The sequence below is a fragment of the Microcaecilia unicolor genome, chromosome 7 (assembly GCF_901765095.1).
Source record: "Microcaecilia unicolor chromosome 7, aMicUni1.1, whole genome shotgun sequence".
Classification (NCBI taxonomy): Eukaryota; Metazoa; Chordata; class Amphibia; order Gymnophiona; family Siphonopidae; genus Microcaecilia; species Microcaecilia unicolor.
The window spans coordinates 252,602,383-252,628,431 of NC_044037.1; the positions used below are offsets into that span (position 1 = coordinate 252,602,383).

The 26,049-nt window shown below is 42.4% G+C and overlaps 1 protein-coding gene across 1 annotated transcript in view; it reads right to left on the reverse strand.

The window, feature by feature from the left end:
- RIF1 (replication timing regulatory factor 1) overlaps positions 1-26,049 on the reverse strand; it is a 270,093-nt gene that overhangs the window by 237,297 nt on the left and 6,747 nt on the right. Inside the window, 10 exon segments of the mRNA XM_030210901.1 lie at positions 559-697; positions 793-885; positions 11,083-11,273; positions 11,672-11,705; positions 11,708-11,767; positions 11,856-11,950; positions 11,953-11,991; positions 17,215-17,289; positions 17,292-17,310; positions 20,301-20,379. Of these exon segments, the coding sequence (XP_030066761.1) occupies positions 559-697; positions 793-885; positions 11,083-11,273; positions 11,672-11,705; positions 11,708-11,767; positions 11,856-11,950; positions 11,953-11,991; positions 17,215-17,289; positions 17,292-17,310; positions 20,301-20,379 (824 nt within the window).

The window sequence follows — 26,049 nt, forward strand, 5'->3', positions numbered from 1 at the left end:
ATACACACTTCACTAGACAGTGAAGGACTTTGGTCAATACTGGAGATGCTCAAGAACCAACTGCACTCAAAATCGGCAACAATGTCCAATGCACAATGCAGCACACTGTTTAAAAAGTGATCTATTTTCATAAATGTGTCATCCATCACAGGTTATTAAGAAATGTCATTCCAGTTTGACTGCATTTAACTGCTAGAAACTGAGCAGCATAATAGAGGATTAACAATTCTACATATTTTGTACATTTCTAGCACCACAATGCTTGCAATTGTCTGGATGCTTGGTTAAATGATCTATGTTCTAAACCAGTTCGGTAAATTATGACACCGTGGGGCTCATTTTCAAAGCACTTAGTTCCATGGGTCACTATGGAACTTTGTAAGTTTAAGAGCTTTGAAAATACACCTCTACGTGAACAAGAGGAATCTGAACATTAAGAGGAATCTGAACATTTAGCCTATTTAGAAAAATGATAGCTAAATTGCTTTTCAGTGCTTGAGAACTAAAAGCCAAAAATAGGCCCCAAAAGCCAACAGGATTTATAGATACTTAGCTTACCTGGATTCAAAGCGAAGTTATCTATTAAGCCCTTCCAAGCAATGAATGCTATTTTCTTTATCGCTGGAGATCCACTTCGAAACCCAAGCTCTTCTAATTGTAGCAATGAGTTAATAAAACTTCCACTTCGATGCAAACTCTATAGAGTTTTAGAAATTAAGAAAGACACTGTGTTAAATTTATGGCCAAGAAGAGTTTAAGACCAACAAGAAAAGTTCTCACTTCATGTTTTACCTTTCCAAGTAACTTCACAAATAGGGGCCACAGTTTCAAAACAAAAGTCTCATTTTTAGTTGAGAATAATTTCTGAAGTTCTGAAATAATTTTCTGGAAGTAAAAAGAAGGAAAAGATTTTAAAATAGGCAATACAACAAAGTAAGGGACCTATTTACTAAGATGTATTAACAGTTTAAGGTGGGAATTAACACAAATTAAAAAATAAAGCCAACGCTTAGTAAATACAATTAACACGAGTTAATTCCCCTAAGGAGAAATTATGCCTTACCTGATGGTTTTCTTTCCTTTAGTCATAACAAATCAGTCCAGGACTTGTGGGTTACGCCTGACCGACAGAGAGGCATATTTTCAAAGCACTTAGCCTTCCAAAGTTCCATAGGTTTCTATGGAACTTTGGAAGGCTAGGTGCTTTGAAAATGAGCCCCAAAGTAGTTCTAAGTGATTTGCTCTATTTAGGGCACCATTCAGCCTCAGAATGCACAGTATTACAAATGGCCAAGAAACAGTGAACAGGAAATGTCTTATTATCCAGTATTTCTTTTAAAAGATGAAAATGTAGAAGAGCCACTTCAAACTGCCAAACTAGATAAAAACAAAAACAAAACTCAAAGTTGGGGGGGGGGGGGGGAGACCGTGGGAAACACCATGAAAACAGACATTAAAATACCTAGAGATGATAAATTCTTGGGTGGGATTCTAGGCTGGTCTGGTTGGACTAAAAGAAAGAAAATTATCAGGTAAGAATTTCTCCTTCCTTACTGTCTATATCAGACCAGTACTTATGGAATGTAGCAAAACAATTCTTAAGAAAGGGTAGGGGAAGGGTCTAGAGCCCCAGCACTCATAACCTGGGCTCCAAAAACAGGCCAATCTGATCGTGTTTAACAAAGGTGTGCAGCAAACACCATACTGCTGCTTTACAAATCTCTTGCAATGTTATGGCCACAGCCTCTGCCCACAAGGCAGACAATCCTTGTGGAATGTGCTCAAAGTCTCAAAGGAAGCTGATTAATTTTTAATGTATGCCAAAAGATACAGTGTTTTTAAGCCAGTATGTGATGGTGGTTTTAGATACTGCTTTATAGAGGTGTGCACAGGGATGCAGACAATGAGAAACCCACAGAAATCCGCGGAGAAAGGGCCAAAAAAACAGTACTACCGCGGGGACAGGAGGGGGGATAGACTGAAAGTGAACAGGGAGAACAGGAGGAGAGAGACTAAATTATATCTCTGTGCACACAGTCAGCTGATGTGGTCCCAAGTCTCCATTTACTCTGCCCTTCCTCTCCCCAAATCTGCTCCGCCTCAAACATATGTTTATATTCTTGGACAACCAATCCGTCACTCACAGAAGCTCTAACAATCAGAAGGCAGCAGGAAGTTATGATGTATAACTTCAGAATGTCTTCTGAATGCCTCATGCAGTGTCTGCTCCTCCTCCCTCCATCTGCTCACCTTGTGAAGCTGTGAAATTGCCCTGTAGGGATGAAGTGACATCATACTTGGATTTGGATGCCTAATCTGGGAGCTCTGGAAAGAGAAGCTACTCACCTTTGGAATTTGCATAATCCCTCTCCATCCACAAAGCAGTTAAGGTCCCTTTGCTGCGATATATTCATAACGTGATGTCAGCGAAACAGCAAGCCAGTGAGGGATGGATGACGGCAAAGGGTGGCTGTGACAAAACACTGGGTTTTTAAGCCTGTAAAACTGCCTTAATTCTTGAAGTGTATTTCTCCTATTGGCCAGCAGGTGGTGTTTCCTTATTTTAAAGCTGTTACAAAGTAATGACTGTTTTTTTCTTTAGTTGGGAACAGATAGAAAGTAAGATGCAGTATACTTTTGAAAACTGGGATGCGCTTCACTACTACTACTACTACTTAGAAGATCAGTATTGAAAAACCTACTCTGTCCCAGCACGAGGAGGAAATCAGGCAGAGGCTGGCAGGGAGTGGAGGGCCCTCGCCCTAAGCAGAATTGTGGAGACCAGCCTGGAGAAGGACCTGGACCAGTATGACCCCCACCTCTGCCCTGCTGCTCTGCTTACTACATTCCCTCTTTGGGTTTGTTTTGCTCATTTGACAATAGAGCAAGTGACAACGTGAGAGTGTGAGATGTTGGTGTGGTACGCATGGTTGGGCTGGCTGTATGGGAGTTGGGGGTGGATGTGGTGTAATGTTTAGGCTGAAGGTGGTGGAGGTTTGTTTAGTGATTTTTTTTTTTATATTAGGAGTGTGGGAACTCTTAAGAGTATTACTTCCTTGTATGTTGAAGTGGGAGCAAGGTGGATTCCTGCTTTGGGTTGGTGGAAGTGATGGGTGGGGGGCAGTGATAGGCGGGCAGGGCTTTAACTCGTCCTCAAAACGCCAGTTATCGATTTGAGAACTGAGGAGGTTAAAGGGGCAAATTTATTTGGTGCAAGAGAAAAGTATGAAAAGCTTATTCAGATTCCCTACTATCCGGTTAGATTGTGGGCTTCTAATATACTTGATCCACAGAAGGGTGGGATTGTTATTTTTTTATTTTTTTTCTTTGCTAAGGAACCGAGGGTAGGGTTTAAATCAATGAGAAGGGATAAGAAGAGGAGTTTCTTACTCGTAGTGGTAGTACCTAATGAGCACACCTATACGGTGATTAACATGAATGCCCACAATGTGGCTCAAGGGGCCTATTCTGATCGGTTTGGAAAGATTTTGCAGTACCAGGAGGGGATTAATGGTGGTGGAGGGAGAACTAACTTAACATTGACACACTGACTCTGCAATTAGACAATACTGAGGAGAGGACTGGGTATGGGAGAAAGGAGCAGAAGCGTTTCTGCCAGTTCATGGGGGGGGGGGGGGTGGGGGGGGGGGGCTCTTAAATTGATTGATTCTTGAAGGGAGACCTAAACTAGGGATAGGGATTATACACTTTTCTCACCAGTACATCAGTTATTCTAGGATAGACTTCCTCTTTATTGATAAATCCCTCTTTTCTTCCTATAAACTGTCTATAGTAAATTTCATCTCCTATTTGGATGCCTAATCTTCCAGTTTCCTAAGGCCTTTCCTGCAATTCTTCACAATCCGCATGCATTTTGACAATTTTGAATAGTTTTGTGTTTTCCGCAAATTTAATCACCTCATTCATCGTTCCGATTTCCAGATAATTTATAAATATGTTAAATAGCACCTGTCCCAGTACTGATCCCTGCGGCACTCCACTGCGCACCCTCTTCCATTGAGAAAAATGACCATTTAATCCTACTCTGTTTTCTGTACAATAACCAATTCCTAATCCACAACAGAACATTGCCTCCTATCCCATGACTCTAGTTTTCTCAGGAGTCTCTCATAAGGAACTTTATCAAAAGCTTTCTGAAAATCTAGATACACTACATCAACTGGCTCACCTTTATCAACATGTCTATTCATGCCTTCAAAGAAATGAAGCAAATTTGTGAGGCAAGACCTCCCATGGCTGAATCCATGCTCTGTCCAATTAAACCATGTTTGTCTACATGTTCTGCAATATATTCTTTGTAATCGTTTCCACTATTTTGCATGGCACTGAAGTCACATTTACTGATCTGTAATTACTCGGATCACCCCTGGAACCTTTTTTTTTTTTTTTTTTTTTTTTAATCGGCATCACATTTGCACCCTCCAGTCCTCAGGTACTACAGACTAATTACAGATCGCCAGCAGCAGATTAGCAACTTGAGTTCTTTCAATACCCTGGGGTATATACCATCCAGTCCAAGTGATTTATCACTCTTTAGCTCGTTAATTTGGCTCAGTACATCTTCCAAGTTCACTGAGATTTCGTTCAAATCCTCCACGTCATACCCCTAAAAATCATTTCCGGTACAGGATCTCTTACATCATCTTCCATAAAGACCAAAGCAAAGAATTCCATCTCTCCGCTATGGCATTGTCCTCCGAGTGCTCCTTTTACTCCTTCCTGATCTAACAGTCCCACTGATTCCCTCACAGGCTTCCTGCTTCTGACATACCTGAGGAAAGTGTTATATGAATTTTCATCTCCGTGGCAAGTTTTTCTTTTAGCCTTCTTTATCAGTGCTTTGCATCTGGCTTGATAGTGCTTGTGTTACTTCTTATTTTCTTCATTTGGATCCTTTTTCCATTTTTTGAAAAATGTTCTTTTGGCTCTAATAGCCTCTTTCACCTCACCTTTTAACTATGCTGGCTGTCGTTTGCTCTTTTTTCCACCTAGTCTGGGTTTCCACAGTGGTATTTTTAAACTCGATTCAAAGTCCTAACCTTTGCGGCCCACCCTTTCAGATCCAACACCGTTTCCTCTTGTACTATGCCCACATTCAGCTCCCCTCTCGTCAGTTCCTGGACCAGTTGCTCCAAGAAGCAGTCATTATTACATCTGGAAATTTTACCTCCCTAAACACTCCCTGTTGTAGAGTTATATCCAATTTAGACTGTTACAATTGTCTTAGCCCTTGCCATCTCAGGGTGGATAAATCCTCAAAAGTTCTAGGATTTCATCTTGATAACACCTTATCTTTTGATATTCAGGTTAATTTGCTGGTTGGACCCATTTCTTTAAGCTCTATTAACTGCGAATGATTCGCTCTCTGTTTTCAGAGGATCACTTTAAGATATTAAGTAAGGACATTGGTTTTGTCTCAACTTACTGCAACAGTTTCCCCTTACTATAAAATTATTTTTTAGGCTACAGATTCTTCAAAATATGGCTGCCAAACTAATCTTTCAGTTAACACAATTTGATTACGTTATTCCCTCTTTCATAAAGTTACACTGGTTACCTCTTTGGGCCCATGTTTCTTTTAAATTAGCTTATCTAAATTTTTTAATGTTACGATCATTATCAATCTTTGAGAAAAAATAGGTTACTTCACTTTCCTTCCTTTTCAGGGATTTTAACATTAGATGGTGCTTTTTTTTTTTTTTATATAAAAAAAACTGTACAAATATGGAAATCGCTACTGGAAGAATTGAAGTCTATACAATCTTGTGTGTTTCTGAAAAATCTGAAAACCTAGTTGTTCAAAAAATATTTAATCTAACTCCTGTTTTCGATTAGTTTTGTGATCTGCTTTGAACCTTTTTAGGGAGCTTGCAGAATACAAATACCATATCTTTCAAGGTTGAGCCCCCTTTCACTAAAAAGGCTACAACTCCCATACAAGCCATCACTAAGGCATCCACCTTGGGCTGTGTTAACTTTTCTTTATCTTCAATCAGCACAGGATAAGTCCAGATTCAGGAGTATTCCATTGCTTATCTGAATAGTTTCATGAACTGGAAAGGCTTTGGAGATTCTTAGTGCCCATCAAAATGGAATTATCAGCCTGAGGAATATCCTGAGCTTGGGACAAAGAAATACCCCAATAATAACCAGGGTTTTAGCAATAATAATAAATTGGTATCCTTACTATACTGTCTCTTGAGAATTTACTTATAAATAATTAGCAATAATTCATTCCAATGGTCCCAGGATAGTATACAGCAAATAACTAGCTGAGGGAAATAACTTCAGTTAGGCATTCACCTGGGTCTGTATCCCAGTGGTGTCTCCATTGTTACAGCAGATGAATGCTTAACTGAAGTTACTTCCCTCAACTAGTTATTTGCTGTATACTATCCTGTCTGTGTTAGACCACTGGGAATGAATTCTTACTAATTCCATATACATTCTCAGAAGATCTACTATAATGAAACGCACCCTCAACGTTCTGAGGACACTGACGTCACTGCAGGCACTCAGACACCGATTCGTAAGTTCATGGTGGTGAAGCCAGAACACTCCACCATGTCTCCATGCCCCCGCCCTCGCGTCACATGTGATAACGCGAGGCGGAACATGTACACAACCACGCAAATGAACGAACGGGGAGGAGTAGGGAAACACGCGTAGCGTGTTTTCGTACTCCTCCCCTTCCAACGAATCGCAGCTGCCGAGGACATGCCCATCACCCCGCCCCTTTCACGCCATCGCCCCTTTAACGCAAGCACCCCGCCCCTGGTCGCCCCCTCTTCCCCCCCCCTCACGCTACTATCCCTGGTGGTCTAGAGGTACCTGTTCGCTCGGGGCAGGAAAGAAAGAGCCCCCGCTTTCCTGCCCGGAGCCCTGCTGCTAGCTGCCCTGCTGCATCCTCTGCGAGTCAGGCTCCCGCGTTTCAAAATGGCCACCAAGAGTTGAAGCAGCCTCGCGAGACCAACTCTCGGTGGCCATTTTGAAACGCCAAGAGCCGGACTCGCACGGGATGCAGCAGGGCAGCTACCAGCAGCGCTATGGGCAGGAAAGAGGGGGCTCTTTCTTTCCTGCACCGAGCGAACAGGTACCTCTACACCACCAGGGATACTAGCGTAAGGGGAGGGGAAGGGAGTCCCGTGCCCGCTAGCGCCCGTTCATGACAGGCAGAAACGGGCCTTTTTTACTAGTAATATAATAATACCAATTTATTGTCGGCACTGCAATAAACACAATGCTTACATATGAAAATATAATATTGCATAGACTTACCTGTTTCTCAGGAATACTCTTTCTTTGTCTTCCTTTTCTGTGTGCCTTTCAGAGAGATCAACTGCAAATTGTTTAGTCTCTTGCTGCTGTTCCCCCCTCTAGCCTCCCTTCTCTGTTTGTCCCTCTCAGATAAGAAACACACAGGGCCACAGTACTCTGGGAAAGCTGTCCAAAAGGCTTTCAGATTTCATAAGCACAAGCATATCTACTGTATCAGAGAGAAACAAGACAAAGATTATTGGAGTGGGATTTTAAGTTGCCAAGGGGTTTAAATATAAAGGGGTTCTGCTAGACCTTCTGGCCTGTACTTCCACAGGCAACAGTGCTAGGTTTTATCCTCCATTTATTCAAGGTGGGAAAGAACAGGGGGAATTGCTCCAACTTCCTTCCAGCTAAGCTGCAAAAGGGAAACCAATCAAACCTGGTCTCTACTCCTAGTGATCAGGTATTAAGTACCTGCCCTATGCCTTAGTTCACAGCTTCACAAGCTTGGATCTTTCCACCTGGCTTACCCCTCCTCACTTCCTCTACCAGTGGTCCCCTACTACCTTATATATTGTGCTTGTTTACATGTTAGAACATGCAAGTCACACCGACCTTTGCAGTATAGTATAGAAAAACAATTTTGTTGCTGTTTTTCACTTTTGTGGACACACACAGATGGTTCTTCTTTAGGGTGTCCTGCTTGTGACCCTCCCTGCCTTGGAGCCTCTTTTTTCTTCTTTGTGGGCTGCCTCTATGTCTCTTGCAAGTAGAGAAGTACTGCCACAAGAAGAATCCTACACCTACGTCTGGTGGCCCATAAACTGGGAGTGGTGCTTGGTGCGTTCCATCAAGGCTTCCATATACACTGGTTCAAAGTTACCTCAAGCAAGTGGCCAGTGAAGAAAAATCGAGGCCAGTGCTGCTGCCTTGCTGGACCAGAGTAATGGCTTAAATTGACAGCAATGAAACTCACCTCCTTCTGCGACCCTACAGGAGAAAATAACACAACTCTGTACTTTACCAAGAAAAGTGTAGTGGGCTACTGAGTTCTGTTTTTACTGGTACCAAGCAGGTAGTCAGTTTGTGAGGAAGTGGGCGGGGTAAGCCAGGTGGAAGATCCATAGCAAAAAAACATAGTAAAAAATTTTTTCGGTATATTAAAAGCAGGAAGCTGGCCAAAAGAATCGGTTGGGCCGCTGGATGACCGAGGGGAAAAAGGGGCGATCAAGGAAGACAAAGACGTAGCGCACACACTGAATGAATTCTTTGCTTCGGTCTTCACCGAGGAAGATTTGGGTGGGATACCGGTGTCGGAAATGGTATTTCAAGCGGACGAGTCGGAGAAACTTAGTGACTTCACGGTAAACCTGGAGGACGTAATGGGGCAGTTCTGCAAACTGAATAGTAGCAAATCTCCTGGACCAGATGGTATTCTTCCTAGAGTACTGATAGAACTGAAAAATGAGCTTGCGGAGCTACTGCTAGTGATATGCAACTTATCCTTAAGGTCGAGCATGGTACCGGAAGATTGGAGGTTGGCCAATGTAACACCGATTTTTAAAAAAGGCTCCAGGGGAGATCCAGGAAATTATAGACCGGTGAGTCTGACGTCAGTGCCGAGGAAAATGGTAGAGGCTATTATTAAAAACAAAATTACAGAGCACATCCGAGGACATGGATTACTGAGACAAAGTCAGCACGGCTTTTGTGTGGGGAAATCTGCCTGACCAATTTACTTCAATTCTTTGAAGAGTAAACAAACATGTGGACAAAGGGGAACCGGTTGATATTGTGTATCTGGATTTTCCAAAAGGCGTTGACAAGGTACCTCATGAAAGGCTACAGAGGAAATTGGAGGGTCATGGGATAGGAGAAAATGTCCTATCGTGGATTAAAAACTGGTTTGAAGGATAGGAAACAGAGAGTGGGGTTAAATGGGCAGTATATCACAATGGAGAAGGGTAGTTAGTGGGGTTTCCTCAGGGGTCTGTGCTAGGACCGCTGCTTTTAATATATTTATAAATATTTAGAGTGGGAGTAACTAGCGAGGTAATTAAATTTGCTGATGACACAAAGTTATTCAAAGTTGTTAAATCGCGACAGGATTGTGAAAAATTACAAGAGGACCTTACGAGACTGGGGACTGTGCGGCTAATGGCAGATGACGTTTAATGTGAGCAAGTGCAAGGTGATGCAGGTGGGGAAAAAAAGAACCCGAATTATAGCTCCGTCATGCAAGGCTCCACGTTTAGGAGTTAGGACCAAGAAAGGGATCTGGGTGTCGTCGTCGATAATACACTGAAACCTTCTGCTCAGTGTGCTGCTGCGGCTAGGAAAGCGAATAGAATGTTGGGTATTATTAGGAAAGGTATGGAAAACAGGTGTGGGATGTTATAATGCCATGTATCGCTCCATGGTGTGATCGCACCTAGAGTATTGTGTTCAGTCTGGTCGCCGCATCTCAAGAAAGATATAGTAGAATTGGAAAAGGTGCAGAGAAGGGTGACTAAAATGATAGCGGGGATGGGACGACTTCCCTATGAAGGAAGATTAAGGAGGCTAGGTCTATTCAGCTTGGAGAAGAGATGGCTGAGGGGGAGACATGATAGAGGTATGAGTGGAGTGGAACAGTTGGATGTGAAGCGTCTGTTCACGCTTTCCAAAAATACTAGGACTAGGGGGCATGCGATGAAACTACAGTGTAGTAAATTTAAAACAAATCGGAGAAAGAAGTTTTCTTCCTACCAAACGTATATTAAACTCTGGAATTCGTTGCCGGAGGAAAGTGGTGAAGGCGGTTTAGCTTAGCAGAGTTTAAAAAAGGGGTTGGACAGTTTGCTAAAGGACAAGTCCATAAACCACTACTAAATAGACTTGGGAAAAATCCACAATTCCAGGAATACCATGTATAGAATGTTGGTATGTTTGGGAAGCTTGCCATGTGCACTTGGCCTGGATTGGCCGCTGTCAGTGGACAGGATGCTGGGCTCGATGGACCCTTGTCTTTCCCAGTATGGCATACGTATGTACTTATGTACTTATGATCTCAGACCTCCCCTGCGATTTCCCCTAGCTCAGTCCCATCTACTCATCTTAATTTACAGCTAATAGATAAACGGAACACCCCTGCTCTATAGATACTAGGATCTCTGATCTGGTCGAAGCGGCCCTGTCTGTCATCACCATCTGCTGGAGACAAAGAAATACTGAGCCCTTGGAGGCTGCAATATTCCCCTAATAGGATGAGTCACTTAGACCTACTTTGTCTCTATCTACTGGTCAACAGACAGAACGAACAATTCCTGGACGTAACCTGTTTTGGAAGCTAAAGATGAGATTTTACTGAATGAGGAGGAGGTGGGAATGGGGTGACAAAGGAAGCTCAGCAGTTAACACACTTCACCAGCAAATCCCCCAGATAGTAGAAACACTCAATATTATCAGAGGTTTTGAACTTATACACACAGAATTTTCAGAAATGCTAACAATTGGTGTTAAATACACATTCAGAAATTTTTATACAGTTTACTAAATCATGTTAAAGTTTACAGCAGTCCTCTACTCCATGAGCCTATTCTCTGTACAAGACTGGCCTTGAGCATAAAAACTTAAAAAAAATTAATACCAAACAAGAATGTTGTGATTAAAACAGAAAACATTTTGAACACAGAAGTGTGATCTGAAGCAAGACAGAATAAATTTAAAAACAAACCCAGATGTTAAAGCGCTAAAACATGGCTTCAAGGTAGGCAAAAATCAAATCCTCTACAGTTTTAATAAATATAAATGACCACTTACGGTTGTCATTAGCTGTTCAGTTATAGCTGCTACCTCATGCTGCTTCAGAAGCAAAAGTGGCATTCCCAGCTCTAGTGCAGTGGCACCCCTTAAGCGCACTTTGTATGCAGTATGAACCACCAAAGGAATAATCAGCTTTGCCCATCTCACCGCCTCTACTCCCATCTGAGTAGGGGTTTGCTCCAAAAGGTCTGAAATTTCCCAACAGTGCAGGATCAGTAAGGTCACTTAAATAGCAAAGGATTAGTACATGCAGTGCTTTAGGCCCTTAACTCTCAGTTCTCTTAGCTGTAAGCTATTTTGTCTTCCCACACTATATTCTGAAACAAATGTTTGATATTCTCATTCTTTTTAGCACAACAAAGTTTTATTATGGAAGCGTGCATACTAAAGGTTTGTCACCCAGACACCATAGATTACTGTAGAGCAGAAGCAAGTTCTTTCACAAAAGTAATTTGATGCATACTGCTTTCAACAAGATAAACTAGCAGTATTGAGAAACTCTGGTCATTAATGTCTGTCTGCTGTATACAGGGATAATACATCAACAGCAAGAGAATAAAATGTGACATATAAAAAATGATATAACTGATAACCACATTTAGTGCTTCATATTCCAACAGTCAGAGATCTGAACATCTTCTTTATTAAGTATAGTTTCTAATGTAAAAAGTATACATGGTACCTGGTAAAAGAAACAAAACAAAAAGCTTAAGCTTTTAAGCTACATCTCCAAATGTATCTTAAAAAAATTGCTTTAAAAAATTACACACATACTGCCCTTTCCAAACTTCGTCAGAAGGGAAGTTCTGTTTAGAGATCACCCAAAGTGCTCGAGTACAAGTATTTTTGTCTGAAGTTTCTATGGAATATGGTTGAGACTTGAAAGCAACTCCTGTATTTCAGCCACTGAAAGTAGATAACATTTACATTAAACTCAAAAGCTTATGGTACACTGTCAAACTAACTTTAGAAAACATGCTTAGCCTCTACATTGTATGTCAGCAGTACAATTTTGCTAGAAAACCCATGGAACCAGTAATTAGAAGCAGGGCCACTCTTGGGGGGGGGGGGGGGGGGCTAAGGGAATTAAGTGACATCCAATACCCTACACACTTAAATAGCCCAACCATCTGCAACCAACTGCAAAATTGTCAATGTTAATCTTCACCCCCCCCCCCCCCTCCCCCCATTTCCATCCTCATGAAGCAGAGCTCTTACTGATGCTGTCTGTCAGGCCCACCATGAGAAAATGGGAAAGGGGAGGTTGAGACAGAGAGATAGGCACAACTGGTGATTTTTTCAGAGTTCAGGAAACAGCATGACAAAATTGTTCATATATGAGCTGAAGTAACGCACGAAGTCATGAAAAGAAGAAAATCACTAGTGGCGGACCTCAACGCGTCACCAAGATGGTTTTAGGTAGTGCTGGGGAAGAGTCAGCTGTCTTGGTACAATGTGGGTACCAATGACATAGTAAAAATGTGGGGAGAGAGGTTCTGGAAGCCAATTTAGGCTCTTAGGTAGAAAGCTCAAATCCAGATCCTCTAGGGTAGCATTTCTGAAATGCTACTCGTTCCACGCGCAGGGCCCAGAGACAGGCAGAGCTCCGGATTCTGAATGCGTGGATGAGACCGATGGTGTAGGGAGGGAGGGTTTTAGATTTGTTAAGAACTGGGCAACATTCTGGGGAAGGGGGAGCCTATTCCGAAAGGATGGGCTCCACCTTAACCAGGCTGCTGGCATCGGCATTTAAAAAGGAGATAGAGCAGCTTTTAACTAGAAAATGGGGGGAAGGCCGACATTCGCTCAAAAGCGCATGGTTTGGGATAAGGTATCTTTCAAAGATATCACCAAAACAGGGAAGATAGGGGTATCCTGATAATGAGGTTGCAAAGAGACTGTAGTAGATCAGGTGTCAAATAAAAATAAAAATCAGACAAAAGATTGCAAATTAATACTGTCAAGTACTGGAGCATGATGTAAATAGGAACAACAAACGTAGTTTGAAATGTCTATATGTGAATGCCAGGAGCCTAAGAAATAAGATGGGAGAGTTAGAATATATTGCACTAAATGAAAAATTAGATATAATAAGCATCTCTGAGACCTGGTGGAAGGAGGATAACCAAGTGGGACACTGTCATACCGGGGGTACAAATTATATCGTAGGATAGGGTGGATCGAATTGGTGGAGGGTAGCATTGTATATTAGCGAGAGCCTTGAATCAAATAGATTGAAAATTCAGCAGGGAAACAAAACACGTCTTGGAATCACTGTGGATTGAAATTCCATGTGTAAGAGGAAAAGGATAGTGATAGGAGTATACTACCGTCTGCCTGGCCAGGATGAACAGACGGATGCAGAAATGTTTAAAGGAAATTAGGGATGCAAACAAACTGGACAACACAATAATAATGGGTGATTTCAATTACCCCGATATTGACTGGTAAATGTAACATCGGGACATGCTAGGGAGGTAAAATTCCTTGATGAAATCAAGGACAGCTTTATGGAGCAGCTTGTACAGGAGCTGACGATAGAAGGAAAAATTCTATACCTATCCTTAGTGGAGCACATGATCTGGTGCGGGAGGTAATGGTGCTGGGGCTGCTTGATAACAGTGACCATAATATGATAGGATTTGATATTAGCTTTGAAGTAGGTATACATAGGAAATCAAATACGTTAGCGTTTAGGAGACTATGATAAAATGAGAAGAACGGTGAAAAGGAAAACTTAGAGGAGCGACTGCGAGGGTCAAAAATTTACATCAGGCATGGATGCTGTTCAAAAACACCATTCTGGAAGCCCAGGGCCAAATATATTCCGCGTATTAACAAAGGAGCATGGAAGACCAAATGACAGCCGGCGTGATTAAAAGTGAGGTGAAGGAAGCTATTAGAGCTAAAAGAAAATCCTTCAGAAAATGGAAGAAGGAGCTGACTGAAAATAATAAGAAACGGCATAAGGAATATCAAGTCAAATGCAAAGCGCTGATAAGGAAGGCTAAGAGGGACTTCGAAAAAAAAGATTGTGTTGAAGACAAAAACACACAGTAAAAAATTTTTTAGGTATATTAAAAGCAGGAAGCCAGCAAAAGAATCGATTGGACCGCTAGATGACCGAGGAGTAAAAGGGGCAATCAGGGAAGACAAAGCTGTAGCGGAGAGATTAAATTAATTCTTTGCTTCGGTCTACACCGAGGAAGATTTGGGAGTGATACCGGTGCCGGAAATGGTATTTGAAGCTGGCGAGTCGGAGAAACTTAATGAATTCTCTGTAAACCTGGAGGATGTAATGGGGCAGTTCTACAAACTGAAGAGTAGCAAATCTCCTGGACCGGATGGTATTCATCCCAGAGTACTGACAGAACAGAAAAATGAGCATGCGGAGCTATTGTTAGAAATATGTAATTTATCCTTAAAATCGAGTGTGGTAACAGAAGACTGGAGGGTGGCCAATGTAACGCTGATTTTTAAAAAGGTTCCAGAGGAGATCCGGGAAATTATAGACCAGTGAGTCTGACGTCGGTGCCGGGCAAAATGGTAGAGACTATTATTAAGAACAAAATTACAGAGCATATTCAAAAGCATGGATTAATGAGACAAATTCAACATGGATTTAGTGAAGGGAAATCTTGTTCAGAACCCTTATTTTATCATCCTCACTTTAATATTCCCTTATCTGTTTGTCCTGTTTGCCTGTCCTAATTAGATTGTAAGCTCTGCCGAGCAGGGACTGTCTCTTCATGGTGAAGTGTACAGCGCTGCGTACGTCTAGTAGCTCTATAGAAATGATTAGTAGTAGTAGTAGTAGTAGTAGCAATCTACTACATTTCTTTGAAGAGGTGAACAAACGTGGATAAAGGGGAGCCGGTTGATATTGTGTATCTGGATTTTCAGAAGACATTTGACAAAATACCTCATGAAAGACTCCAGAGAAAATTGCAGAGTCATGGGATAGGAGGTAGTGTTCTATTATGGATTAAAAACTGGTTAAGAGATAGAAAACAGAGAGTAGGGTTAAATGGTCCGTATTCTCAACTGAGAAGGGTAGTTAGTGGGGTTCCCCAGGGGTCTGTGCTGGGACTGCTGCTTTTTAACATATTTATAAATGACCTAGAGATGAGAGTAACTAGTGAGGTAATTAAATTTGCTGAGGACACAGTTATTCAAAGTCGTTAAAATTGCGGGAGCATTGTGAAAAAATTACAAAGAACCTTACAAGACTGGGAGACTGGGGCGTCTAAATGGCAGATGATGTTTAATGTGAGCAAGTGCAAAGTGATGCATGTGGGAAAGAGGAACCCGAATTATAGCTACATCATGCAAGGTTCCACGTTAGGATTCACAGACCAAGAAAGGGATCGAGGTGTCGTCGTTGATGATACGTTGAAACCTTCTGCTCAGTGTGCTGCTGCGGCTAAGAAAGCAAATAGAATGTTAGGTATTATTAGGAAAGGAATGGAAAACAAAAATGAGGATGTTATAATGCCTTTGTATCGCTCCATGGTGCGACCGCACCTCGAATATTGTGTTCAATTCTGGTCGCCGTATATCAAAAAAGATATAGTGGAATTAGAAAAGGTGCGGAGAAGGGCGACGAAAATGATAAAGGGGATGGGATGACTTCCCTATGAGGAAAGGCTAAAGCGGCTAGGGCTCTTCAGCTTGGGGAAAAGGCGGCTGAGGGAGATATGATAGAGGTCATAATAAAATATGAGTGGAGTTGAACGGGTAGATGTGAAGCGTCTGTTCACACTTTCCAAAAATACTAGGACTAGGGGGCATATGATGAAGCTACAATGTAGTAAATTTAAAAAGAATCGGAGAAAATGTTTCTTCACTCAACATGTAATTAAACACTGGAATTCTTTGCCAGAGAATGTGGTAAAGGTGGTTAGCTTAGCAGAGTTTTAAAAAAGTTTGGACGCCTTCCTAAAAGAAAAGTCCATAGACCGTTATTAAATGGACTTGGGGAAAATCCACTATTTCTGGGATAAGCAGTATAAAATGTTTTGTACTTTTTGGGATCTTGCCAGGTATTTGTAATCTGGATTGGCCACTGTTGGAAACAGGATGCTGGGCTTGATGGACCTTTGGTCTTTCCAGTATGGCAATACTTATGTACTTAATAGGACAAATTTAAATAAAAGTGGAAGACCGAGCAAAACCGGGATTCTCTGTTTTGACAAACAAAATCAGCAGCCAAAATTTGCCAGTTTGCCTCCCCACCACCACCACCAATACAGAGCGCAAGTCCCTCGGGCCAGCCGCTGCCACAGCCCCTCTGCCTTCCCTGGGCCTATGTTTAAATGCCCTGTTCACTTTGGGATCTTGCCAGGTACTTGTGACCTGGACTGGCCACTGTTGGAAATAGGATCCTGGGCTTGATGGACCCTTAGTCTCTACCAATATGGCAATACTTATGCATTCACAGCAAAGCAATTAGTCCAGACATCCAACCAATATAAAGAACCTACAGGGAATGTGAGCAATTTTTCAGTCTAACAGCCACACAAACATACTTTCAACTGCAGGGAGGGTTGGCAGTTTTCAAAATATTCATTTTCTTAGATAAAAAGCCTTTTGGACACTACCCTCATTAAGTAAACACATGCAAAGCAAAAGTATGATGTCCAATTTGTGCAGGATTGTTCTGAAAAGGGTGATGCTGAGCTAATTATGAACACTGAATTCAATCATCAAAATATCAGTTGAAAATGGGTAAAGCTGAAGGTTTGCCTAAGATACCTAGTACCCTTGCACTAGCTCTGGGTTCTCAAGAAGAGCCCCCTGCATTTTTCTCCATCTAGCCTTCTTCCACCCTCCCAACCCCATGAGGGAAGAAGGGGGAACTGAGCAAACAGAACGGAGCAGAGAATTACTCTGCTCTCTAATTTACCCATTCCCCACCTGTCATTTCCCAGGAGCTGATGTAGAGGAAAAATAAATAATAAAAGGAAGGCTTGGTAAGTACAGTTAAGTGTTGAAAAAAATGCCCTGTATGCTAGAATATCAGAAGTGCAGATACTATTCTCTCAGTAGAAAGGGAATCACATTTTGCCACCATCTATCATCTTTATTACTACACTTGATATTTAAATTTCATGATTAAGAATTTTTAACCTGACAGTCCCGATGCAATGTGTGTGTTAAACACACAAAATCCTAATGCCTGTAGTGCAGCATTGTTGAGCTCGAATCCTCTACAGATATATGCACCTGTAGGAAAGAGGTAGCAGTGCTGAATATACAGACAGTGTGATGACTGCACTGACACTCTGTTTAGCACAGACCCGCTACTGAGCAATAAAGGATAGAGGCACCAAGTGGTACACAAATATAGAAAGAAAAAAAAAAAAAGCAGTGCATCTACTACATAGAAAGCATTTTAGTTGTATAGTAAATACAAGCATACAAGGCTGTGTTTCTGCTCATATCTTTATTAGGGGCCACAAAAACAAACAAGTGGAAATAGCAGCATTACAAATAGTTACAGAATGCTCAAAAATACATACATAATCCTAAGAATTCACATTTCAGAATCCAGCCAGCAACCAGGCTGAACCTGACAACCAAAGGCAAAGAAGCTTGAATTCATAGCCACTGGTGTAGCCACAACTACAGCACCCCTTTACCATTGTTGGCAGGGATGCCTGAGGGCCCCGCCATCCAATACTACAGTGCCGTGGCTCTTCTTCACGTTTTCTTAAGATAGAAGTCGGCTCATGCCCTGAGCCTTATGGAAGCAGCACGAGGTGGATGGGGAGCCACAGCACTGTATTTATTTGACTGGCAGGGCTTCGGCATCCCCACCAGAAAGGGTATGTTTGGCATGAATGTCTGTGCATGCACAGAGGAGGGGGGAGAGAGGAAGAGTAGGAAGCAATATATTGTCCCCCAATCCACCCCTGATCACCCCCAAAATTGGAGGGCTAGCTACACCCCTCTCATAGCCTTGTGTCTGCACTGACCAGCTTCCCAGCAAAAACACCTTTGCAGCTGCCTCATATGCATTTGAGCATTACCGCCACAGATCTCAGTGTTTGCATATAGTCCCATGTAGGAGGTGCAACCTTCACCAACAGGGCCCTCATCTGATCCTATTTGGTCAAGATCACCTTTCCTCTCTGGTTATCAAAGTGAACTCCCAGATATCATAAGGACTGAGAGGGTTCCAACCTGCATCCTTCAAACTCTGTCCCCTTTCTTTGCACCTTGCTCGTTCCATAGACCTCCGTTTTTAAACTGCTTTCCAGCCCTCCACCCCCATGGCCTACAAACCATCTTCCTGCACTGAGTTTCACAACTCTACTCATACCCTCATCTAATCATTCAGTCCCACTGTCCTCCTAATCTCTAGTCCCGACTATTCCCCCCCACCTCGAGTCCTCACTCTTTCATACTACCCAGTCCCCAAGAACCCACTTCCAATAACCAGCCAGTCTCTCTTATAGCCTCCCACCCAATCGGGAGTGTCTGCTCTCCCGCATCCATGTCCCAAATATCCTGCTCCCCTGCCGCAACTCTTCTTCTTTCCTTGATCTTGTCTTTCCTCCTTCTTACTCCAACATCCATTCCTCTGCATCTTCATCTAGACCCAGTCACCACCCCTGCCCCCTCCCCTTTATTAAATCCCACCACACATTAGTCCTCTCTTGCATAAAAATGCAGAAAGGATTCCCTATAGCACAATACCTGGCGCTTTAAAATCTGTCACGCCAAACAGATTATCAACAGGAACACAGTCTACAATAATATCCTCAGAGATGCTTGATAAAAAAAGGCTCAAATGGAGAAGACAACGCATGCAGGCATAATCAATGAGTTTTACTACCACCTGCCTCTTCAGTGAGCTAGCAGTCACTCCCTTTTTTTAGGGCCTACTGCAAGAAAGCTAGTGTGCAAGGAACCTAAGCCTAAAACAGGGAGAAACACTGCTCCCTGCCCCCCCCCCGCCCCCCCCCCCCCCCCCCCCCACCACCACCACCCCAAGCAGGCCTTTAATACTCTGCAGACTCTGGAATGATCTTTTCTATGCCTACTACAGCGCTCTTATATCAGTTGAGACCTCTCAATGGCCAAGTCATAACAGAGAAGAGATGGGCTGACTCACAGAACAGGCCTATGCACAAGAAGTCTCTGCACAGCAGGCAGCCTCAGGCCTTCTCCCATCTTGAGTTTGACCAAGTCTGGACCAATAAGCAGTCACCAAATTCACAAGACCCACTGACTCTGTCCCTTTCAGCTCCAGCCCCTCCTCCCTCCTGCAAGTCCAGCACCTCTGTCCCCTTCAGCTCCAGACCCCCCCTGTGGATCCTGCATCTTTGCTGCCCCCCCCCCCCCCCCCCCCCCCAGCATTGGCATTTTGTTTTCCTCCCCCTCCCTGCTGCATTTCTCTACCTTGCAGCCACGAGGAAGATTCCCCCCAGGCCTGCTCCGGGGCCTTCCCTCTGCCAGCTCCTCCCACCTTCTGGTGTAACTTCCTGCTTGGGAGCTGACGAATCCTCCTCGTGGCTGCAAGTGCATCGTACAGACACGCAGCAGGGAAGGGGAGGGAGGAAGGAAGGAAGATAAACAGGGATGCCGGACCCACGTTAACTGTGGGTTTTGTTTTGTTTGTTTTTAAACCATGGGAGAAAGCTTTTTACTGATCCCGTGGGGCAGTAAAAGTTTGGTTCCTCCATCGACAGTAAATGCAGTCATTTTTTTTAAACCGCAGATTAACACAGGTTCCACTGTGTTATTCTCTATTCTAAACTGCACGTTCAGATGAGCAGCCAGCTCACAATATACACAATTCAGAGGTGGTATAAATGTCAACAGGGAAATTTCTTTGAAATACAGATGGATTCCCTGTTTAAAATATATATTTGGTTCTCATGTTACAAGTCCACCCACATTATGTCCGATTCAGTGCATTTTGCAATTATACACTGCCTAGAAGCTTTTCTAAAACCACTACTTAGACATGTGTGCCCATTTACATGTGTAAACTAGATTTTTACACATGTAAAACAGATTTATTTATTTTGCCTATGGCTCAGAACACCTAGCAGTTTCATTTTGAGAGACAATAAAACTGCCTTAGAGATAATTCTTGCATTTGTCTTAGACACATCTTAAACGTGACTGAAACTGAACAGACCAAATCTGGATATTTTTGGCCAATAATCAACTGACAGAAAAAAGTGTTAGTACCTCATACATACCTTAAGTACTTTGTAAAGTCGGGTAAACTGATTTCCAATCAATCCAGTGAACTTCTGGCCTTCTTCAGCACTCAGACGACTTGAAACAAAGGGAAAAGTGATCTTTGTAAAAATAAAAATTTCACAAGGATGACCAAATCTGAACAGGCTATGATAGTATGAGCTATTGTCTCTAGGGAAAGTCCTACTGAAAAACATCTGCCCCACCCCCACCCCCCCCCCCCCCAAATCAATGAGCAAGAGTGGCTGTTACAGCATGGGTGTTTTTGTTCACATCAGAAAAGGGTCTTGTCCAAGACAGAGAGACTGGAGAAGAGCGGACCACAAATGACAGCTCCATGTGGATTTTCTGTCAGTATGTGCACATACACCGGACCTGTTGTCTCCACACAGCCAGACCATTAAAGGGAAACCCCATCTGGGGATTTTTCTTTTTTAAAATGTGCCTGCCAATGCACAGGCACAACATAATTAATGCAGAAACACTTGTGTGTATTACTGTATTTTAATTAACATATTGATATTTATGCTACTGAAGCATTTTTATTAGAAACCATTTTGGATGAAATTTGCTCAAGGAAGGCAGTCCCTCATGAGGATCCTCAGGAAACTAAGTTATGGAATAGGATGCAGTGTCTTATTGTGAATTGTAATTGGTTAAATGACAGGAAATATCAGAACTAAATGTCAGTTTTCCCCAGAAGGGAAAACGTCTATAGTGGAGTGCCTAGGATCTGTATTACTTATACCTTAGACCATGTCTCCCAATCGCCTTATGCTCATCCCTTAATCTTTTCCTCGCCATCCTTCCTACTCCTTACCCCTCCCAATCTCTTTTCCTTTTGCTCATCCTATCTTTGTTTACCTCTCCATGTTCAACTCACATATCCTCAAAACTCCACTATCACTATGTTTACTACAACTTGTAATATTCTCCTTCAAGACTTCGTAATTCTATTTACTATGTAAGCCGCATTGAACCTATCTGTGGGAAAGCACAAGGTACAAATGTAATAAATAAATAAATATTAGGATCTCTGGTGTTCGAAACACTTAAACAACGACCTTGAAAAAGAAGCAAATTGGCAGATCACACAATTATTCAAACTGGCCAAAATGACAGCATTGGGAGGAATTGCAATAATCTTGTGAGAAAAGAAGGCTGGGCATCTAAATGTCAGATGAAATTTAATGTGGAAAGTGATGCACACAGTCAAAAATAATCCCAGCCACGAGTATACAAAGCTGGGTTCCATGTTGGGAATCAAAATACAAGAAAAATATCTTTGAGTCACTCACTGTAGATAATACAGTGAATTTTCAGCCCAGTGTGTAGCAGCTGCCAAGAAATATAAATAGAATATTGGAGATCATTCAACGGGGAATGAAGAACAAAACTCAGAATATCATACTTCTGTATAAGTCACTGGTACCTTGTACTGTGTGTCATTCTGGTTACCCCACCTCAAAAAAGAATATAGTGCAACTAGAAAAGGTTCAGAAAAAAAGAACAAAAGTGATCAAGGGGATGAACACCTCTATTATAAAGAAAAGCTAAACAGATTAGGGCTCTTCAGTCTGGAAATAAAATGAATGCAAGGGAATATGGTTGAAATCCATAAACTCATGAGTGGAGGTGTTACATACGCAGTGGTTGTTTAATCATTCAAACCCTAAAACTACTACTACTACTTAGCATTTCTATAGCGCTGCTAGGGTTACGCAGCGCTGTACAAGTTTAAACATGGGGAAGGACAGTCCCTGCTCAGGAGAGCTTACAATCTAAAGGTTACGAACTATGTAGTCAGTGTAGGTATCATGAATGGGGAAGGTGGTTAGGCGCCAAAAGCAAGGGAGAAGAGATGGGCTTTGAGTAAGGACTTGAAAATGGGCAGGGAGGGCGCATGGCGTATGGGCTCGGGAAGTCTGTTCCAGGCATAATGTGATGAGAGGCAGAAGGGGTGGAGTCTGGAGTTAGCGGTGGTGCAGAAGGGTACAGATAGGAGTGATTTGTCCTGAGAGCGGAGGTTACGGGTGGGAACATATGGGGAGAGGAGGGTAGAGAGGTAATGGGGGGCTGCAGATTGAGTGCATTTGAAGGTCAATAGGAGAAGCTTGAACTGTATACGGTAACGGATCGGGAGCCAGTGAAGCGACTTGAGGAGAGGGGTGATATGAGAGTATCGGTTCACGCGGTAGATAAGACGTGCGGCGGAATTTTGGACAGATTGAAGGGGGGATAGATGGCTAAGCGGGAGGCCAGCGAGAAGAAGGTTGCAATAGTCAAGACGAGAGGTAACGAGCGAGTGGACGAGGGTTCGGGTGGTCTGTTCAGAGAGGAATGGGTGAATTTTGCTAATATTATAGAGGAAGAAGCGACAGGTCTTAGCTGAAGAGGATACTCCATTAAACTATCAATTAGTAGACTGAAAAAGCATAGAAAGTTTCATGCAGCTTTCTTGGCACAATACAAGTACTATGGCAAGCGTTAGCATCATAGTCCACATACCTTGGATAGGAGCGAGGTTCATTCCTATCATGGTATGCACAAAACTAGACCATTTGGAGAAATTCCTACCCCCCCCCCCCCCCCCCCCCCCCCAAAGACATACAATTAAACTGTGGTCAGATCAGGTCAGAGATTTAGACAAGCAGCGGGAGGAAAAATCCCATTAAAAATGGTCATCCAGGAAGATTTGTTTGAGTAAAGATTGCCTCTAAAGTGGAATTACATATCAGCATGAACAAGTGCTTGAAGCTGTTATAACCAATTGTGGCTGATTCACCAGTTGAGGGCTTACTTAGTAACCAGAAATTTGCTAATGCTGGTTTTGCCTACTCTCATCTATCACCTAAGTTATTGTGGTTTTTGGTTTACAGGCCTTAGAGAAATATGAAGAGACAGCATTATTCACAATTCATTAAAGCCAGATCAGACTGCCTGCCGGTCACTACCAGAATAAAATTTTAGATCTTGTATTTCATACACATTTCCGTCAACCACTGTGTTTAGCTAACAGGCTTCTCTGTTATTTGCCACTTAGATCATGTAGGTCTTCACAGAAAGGAGTAGAGAATCCACAAACGTGGAGAACTCAACAAAATCCCACGGATAGTCACAATACAACAAAACAATGGGTAAAAAACCAGGAGTTCCAGAAAAGCTTGTTGCAATTAACATCTTTGACAACTACCAAGGACTTTTAAGGACCAATAGGACTTTTAATTATGTTGATCACTGGATAACGTAAGGAAGGACCTAAGCTTGAAGAATGGTCGAGGATTTAGTAGCTATGATTTAAAGAGGGAACAGTACAATTTAGAGGGTGAAGAACTTTTGTGCATGAAAGAGGAGCAGGACTTGGGTATGTTCATATGTGATGATCTTAAGGCAGCCAAACAGGTAGAAAAGGCGACAGCAAAAGCTAGAAGGATGCCTGGGTGCATAGCAAGAGGAATGGCCAGCAGCAAAAAAAAAAAAAAAAAAGAGATAAAGGTGCCCTTGTATAAGACTCTGGTGAGACCTCGTTTTGAATGTTGTGTACAATTCTGGAGACCGCACCTTCAAAAAGATAAACAGGATGGAGTTGGTCCAGAGAGCGGCTACTAAAATGGTCAGTGGTCTTCGTTATACAGGATATGGGGACAGACTTAAAGATCTGAATACATATACTGGAAGAAAGGCAGGAGAAGAGAGATATGATAGAGATATTTAAATATATCTCCATGGCATAAATGCACAGGACACACATCTCTTTCAACTGAAAGGAAGCGCTGGAACAAGGGGGCATAGGATGAAGATGAAGGGGACAGACTCAGAAGTAACCTGAGAAAATACTTCACAGAAAGGGTGGTGTATTAGTGGAATGGCCCTGGAGGTGGTGGAGATGAAAACTAACTGAATTCAAGAAAGCTTGGGACAGATAAACAGGATGTCTAGAGAAGAGGAGAGAATAGTAGACGGCGTGGATAGGCCATGTTGTCTTTATCTGCCTTCATTTTTCTGTTTCACTGTTTTGGAGCCACCTTCCACAGATTTTCATGAGGAAGTCTAATTATTTATGTTTTTAGAAGAAACTTAAGACTCGGTTAAATGCTCAATCATTTAGAGAATGCTTTATTTTTATACACTAAAGTTTTAACCAACTGGAATTTTAGAAATTGTTGTAAACTGATGTTTTGGTTTTACTAGAACAGTATATAAAGGGAATTTAAAAAAAAATCCATTCCTGGAAAATGAGCTATATGAAACAGGTCTGCTTTTAGGGATACGCCAGGTACCTATGACTCAAAATGGTCACCGTCAAAGACTGGATGCTGGGCTTGATGGAACTCCGTGACTTCGCATGGCTTGTCTTATATTCTTCTCAACATACCTTGCTTATTCCCTGTTTACTAAGCCACATGGCAATACAGACACAGCCCATTCTTTTTATTAAAGTATAAAAAAGAACAATATGCTGTGCAACTGTTTATAAATCACAAATAGAAAACAATAACGAGCAACTATAATAAACCTCTCCACCACCACCAACCTCTACACTTCCAACCACAACAATAGCTGGCTTCTACTACCCAAAGGAATCCTAATCCAACATATTAAAATGTCCAGGGGTCTTCTCAGGTCACTTCACTGGCTTCCAATCAGATACCGCATACAGTTCAAGCTTCTCCTTCTTACCTACAAATGCACTCAGTCTGCAGCCCCTCATTACCCCTTACGTTCCCGCCCGTAACCTCCGCTCACAGGACAAATCCCTCCTCTCAGTACCCTTCTCCACCACCGCCAACTCCAGGCTCCGCTCATTCTGCCTCGCCTCACCCTATGCTTGGAATCAACTTCCTGAGCCCTTACACCAAGCCCCCTCCCTACCCATCTTCAAATCCTTGCTCAAAGCCCACCTCTTCAATGTTGCTTTCGGCACCTAACCTTTATACCTTTCAGGAAATCTAGACTGCCCCTATTTGACTGACTGTACATTTGTCCTTTAGATTGTAAGCTCCTTTGAGCAGGGACTGTCCTTCTATGTTAAATTGTACAGCGCTGCGTAACCCTAGTAGCGCTTTAGAAATGTCAAGTAGTAGTAGTAGTAATATAAAGTACAACCCATTCTGTATGCCCTAGTGGGGAAGAAATATGCCTTATGAAAGCATTGTTAAGATTTTTTAATCTGTGGATGAACAAGTCATCAATAATCTCAGGATTCAGTCTAGCTCTTCTGTCTTCCACAGTCCTTCCTGCAATAGATGTCTTCTTAGAAGATGTGCTGGTAGCAGGAATGTACAGGATCCCCCATGCAAATTTTGCTACTTGTGGCCAGCATGCTTGCTTGTTTTTCCAAAAAATCTAAATATTGTCTGCATCACTCAAACATAGGTAACAGTCCAGTTCATTAAAGGCTTCAAGGTAGAAAATGTTTGTCCCTGTCCCATCCCCGCATCATTCTCTACTGAACACCTCAAATGGCCTAGTTCTCCTATGACTTAATCCAGCCTTGTCCATGGCAAGACATACTAGTTGGCAGTACACATAGCAACAATTGTCAAAAGAAAATGAAATATATCGGGCTAACTAAAAATGCAGCCCATTAGTACATAAGTAATGCCACACTGGGAAAAGACCAAGGGTCCATCGAGCCCAGCATCCTGTCCACGACAGCAGCCAATCCAGGCCAAGGGCACCTAGCGAGCTTCCCAAACATACAAACATTCTATACATGTTATTCCTGGAATTGTGGATTTTTCCCAA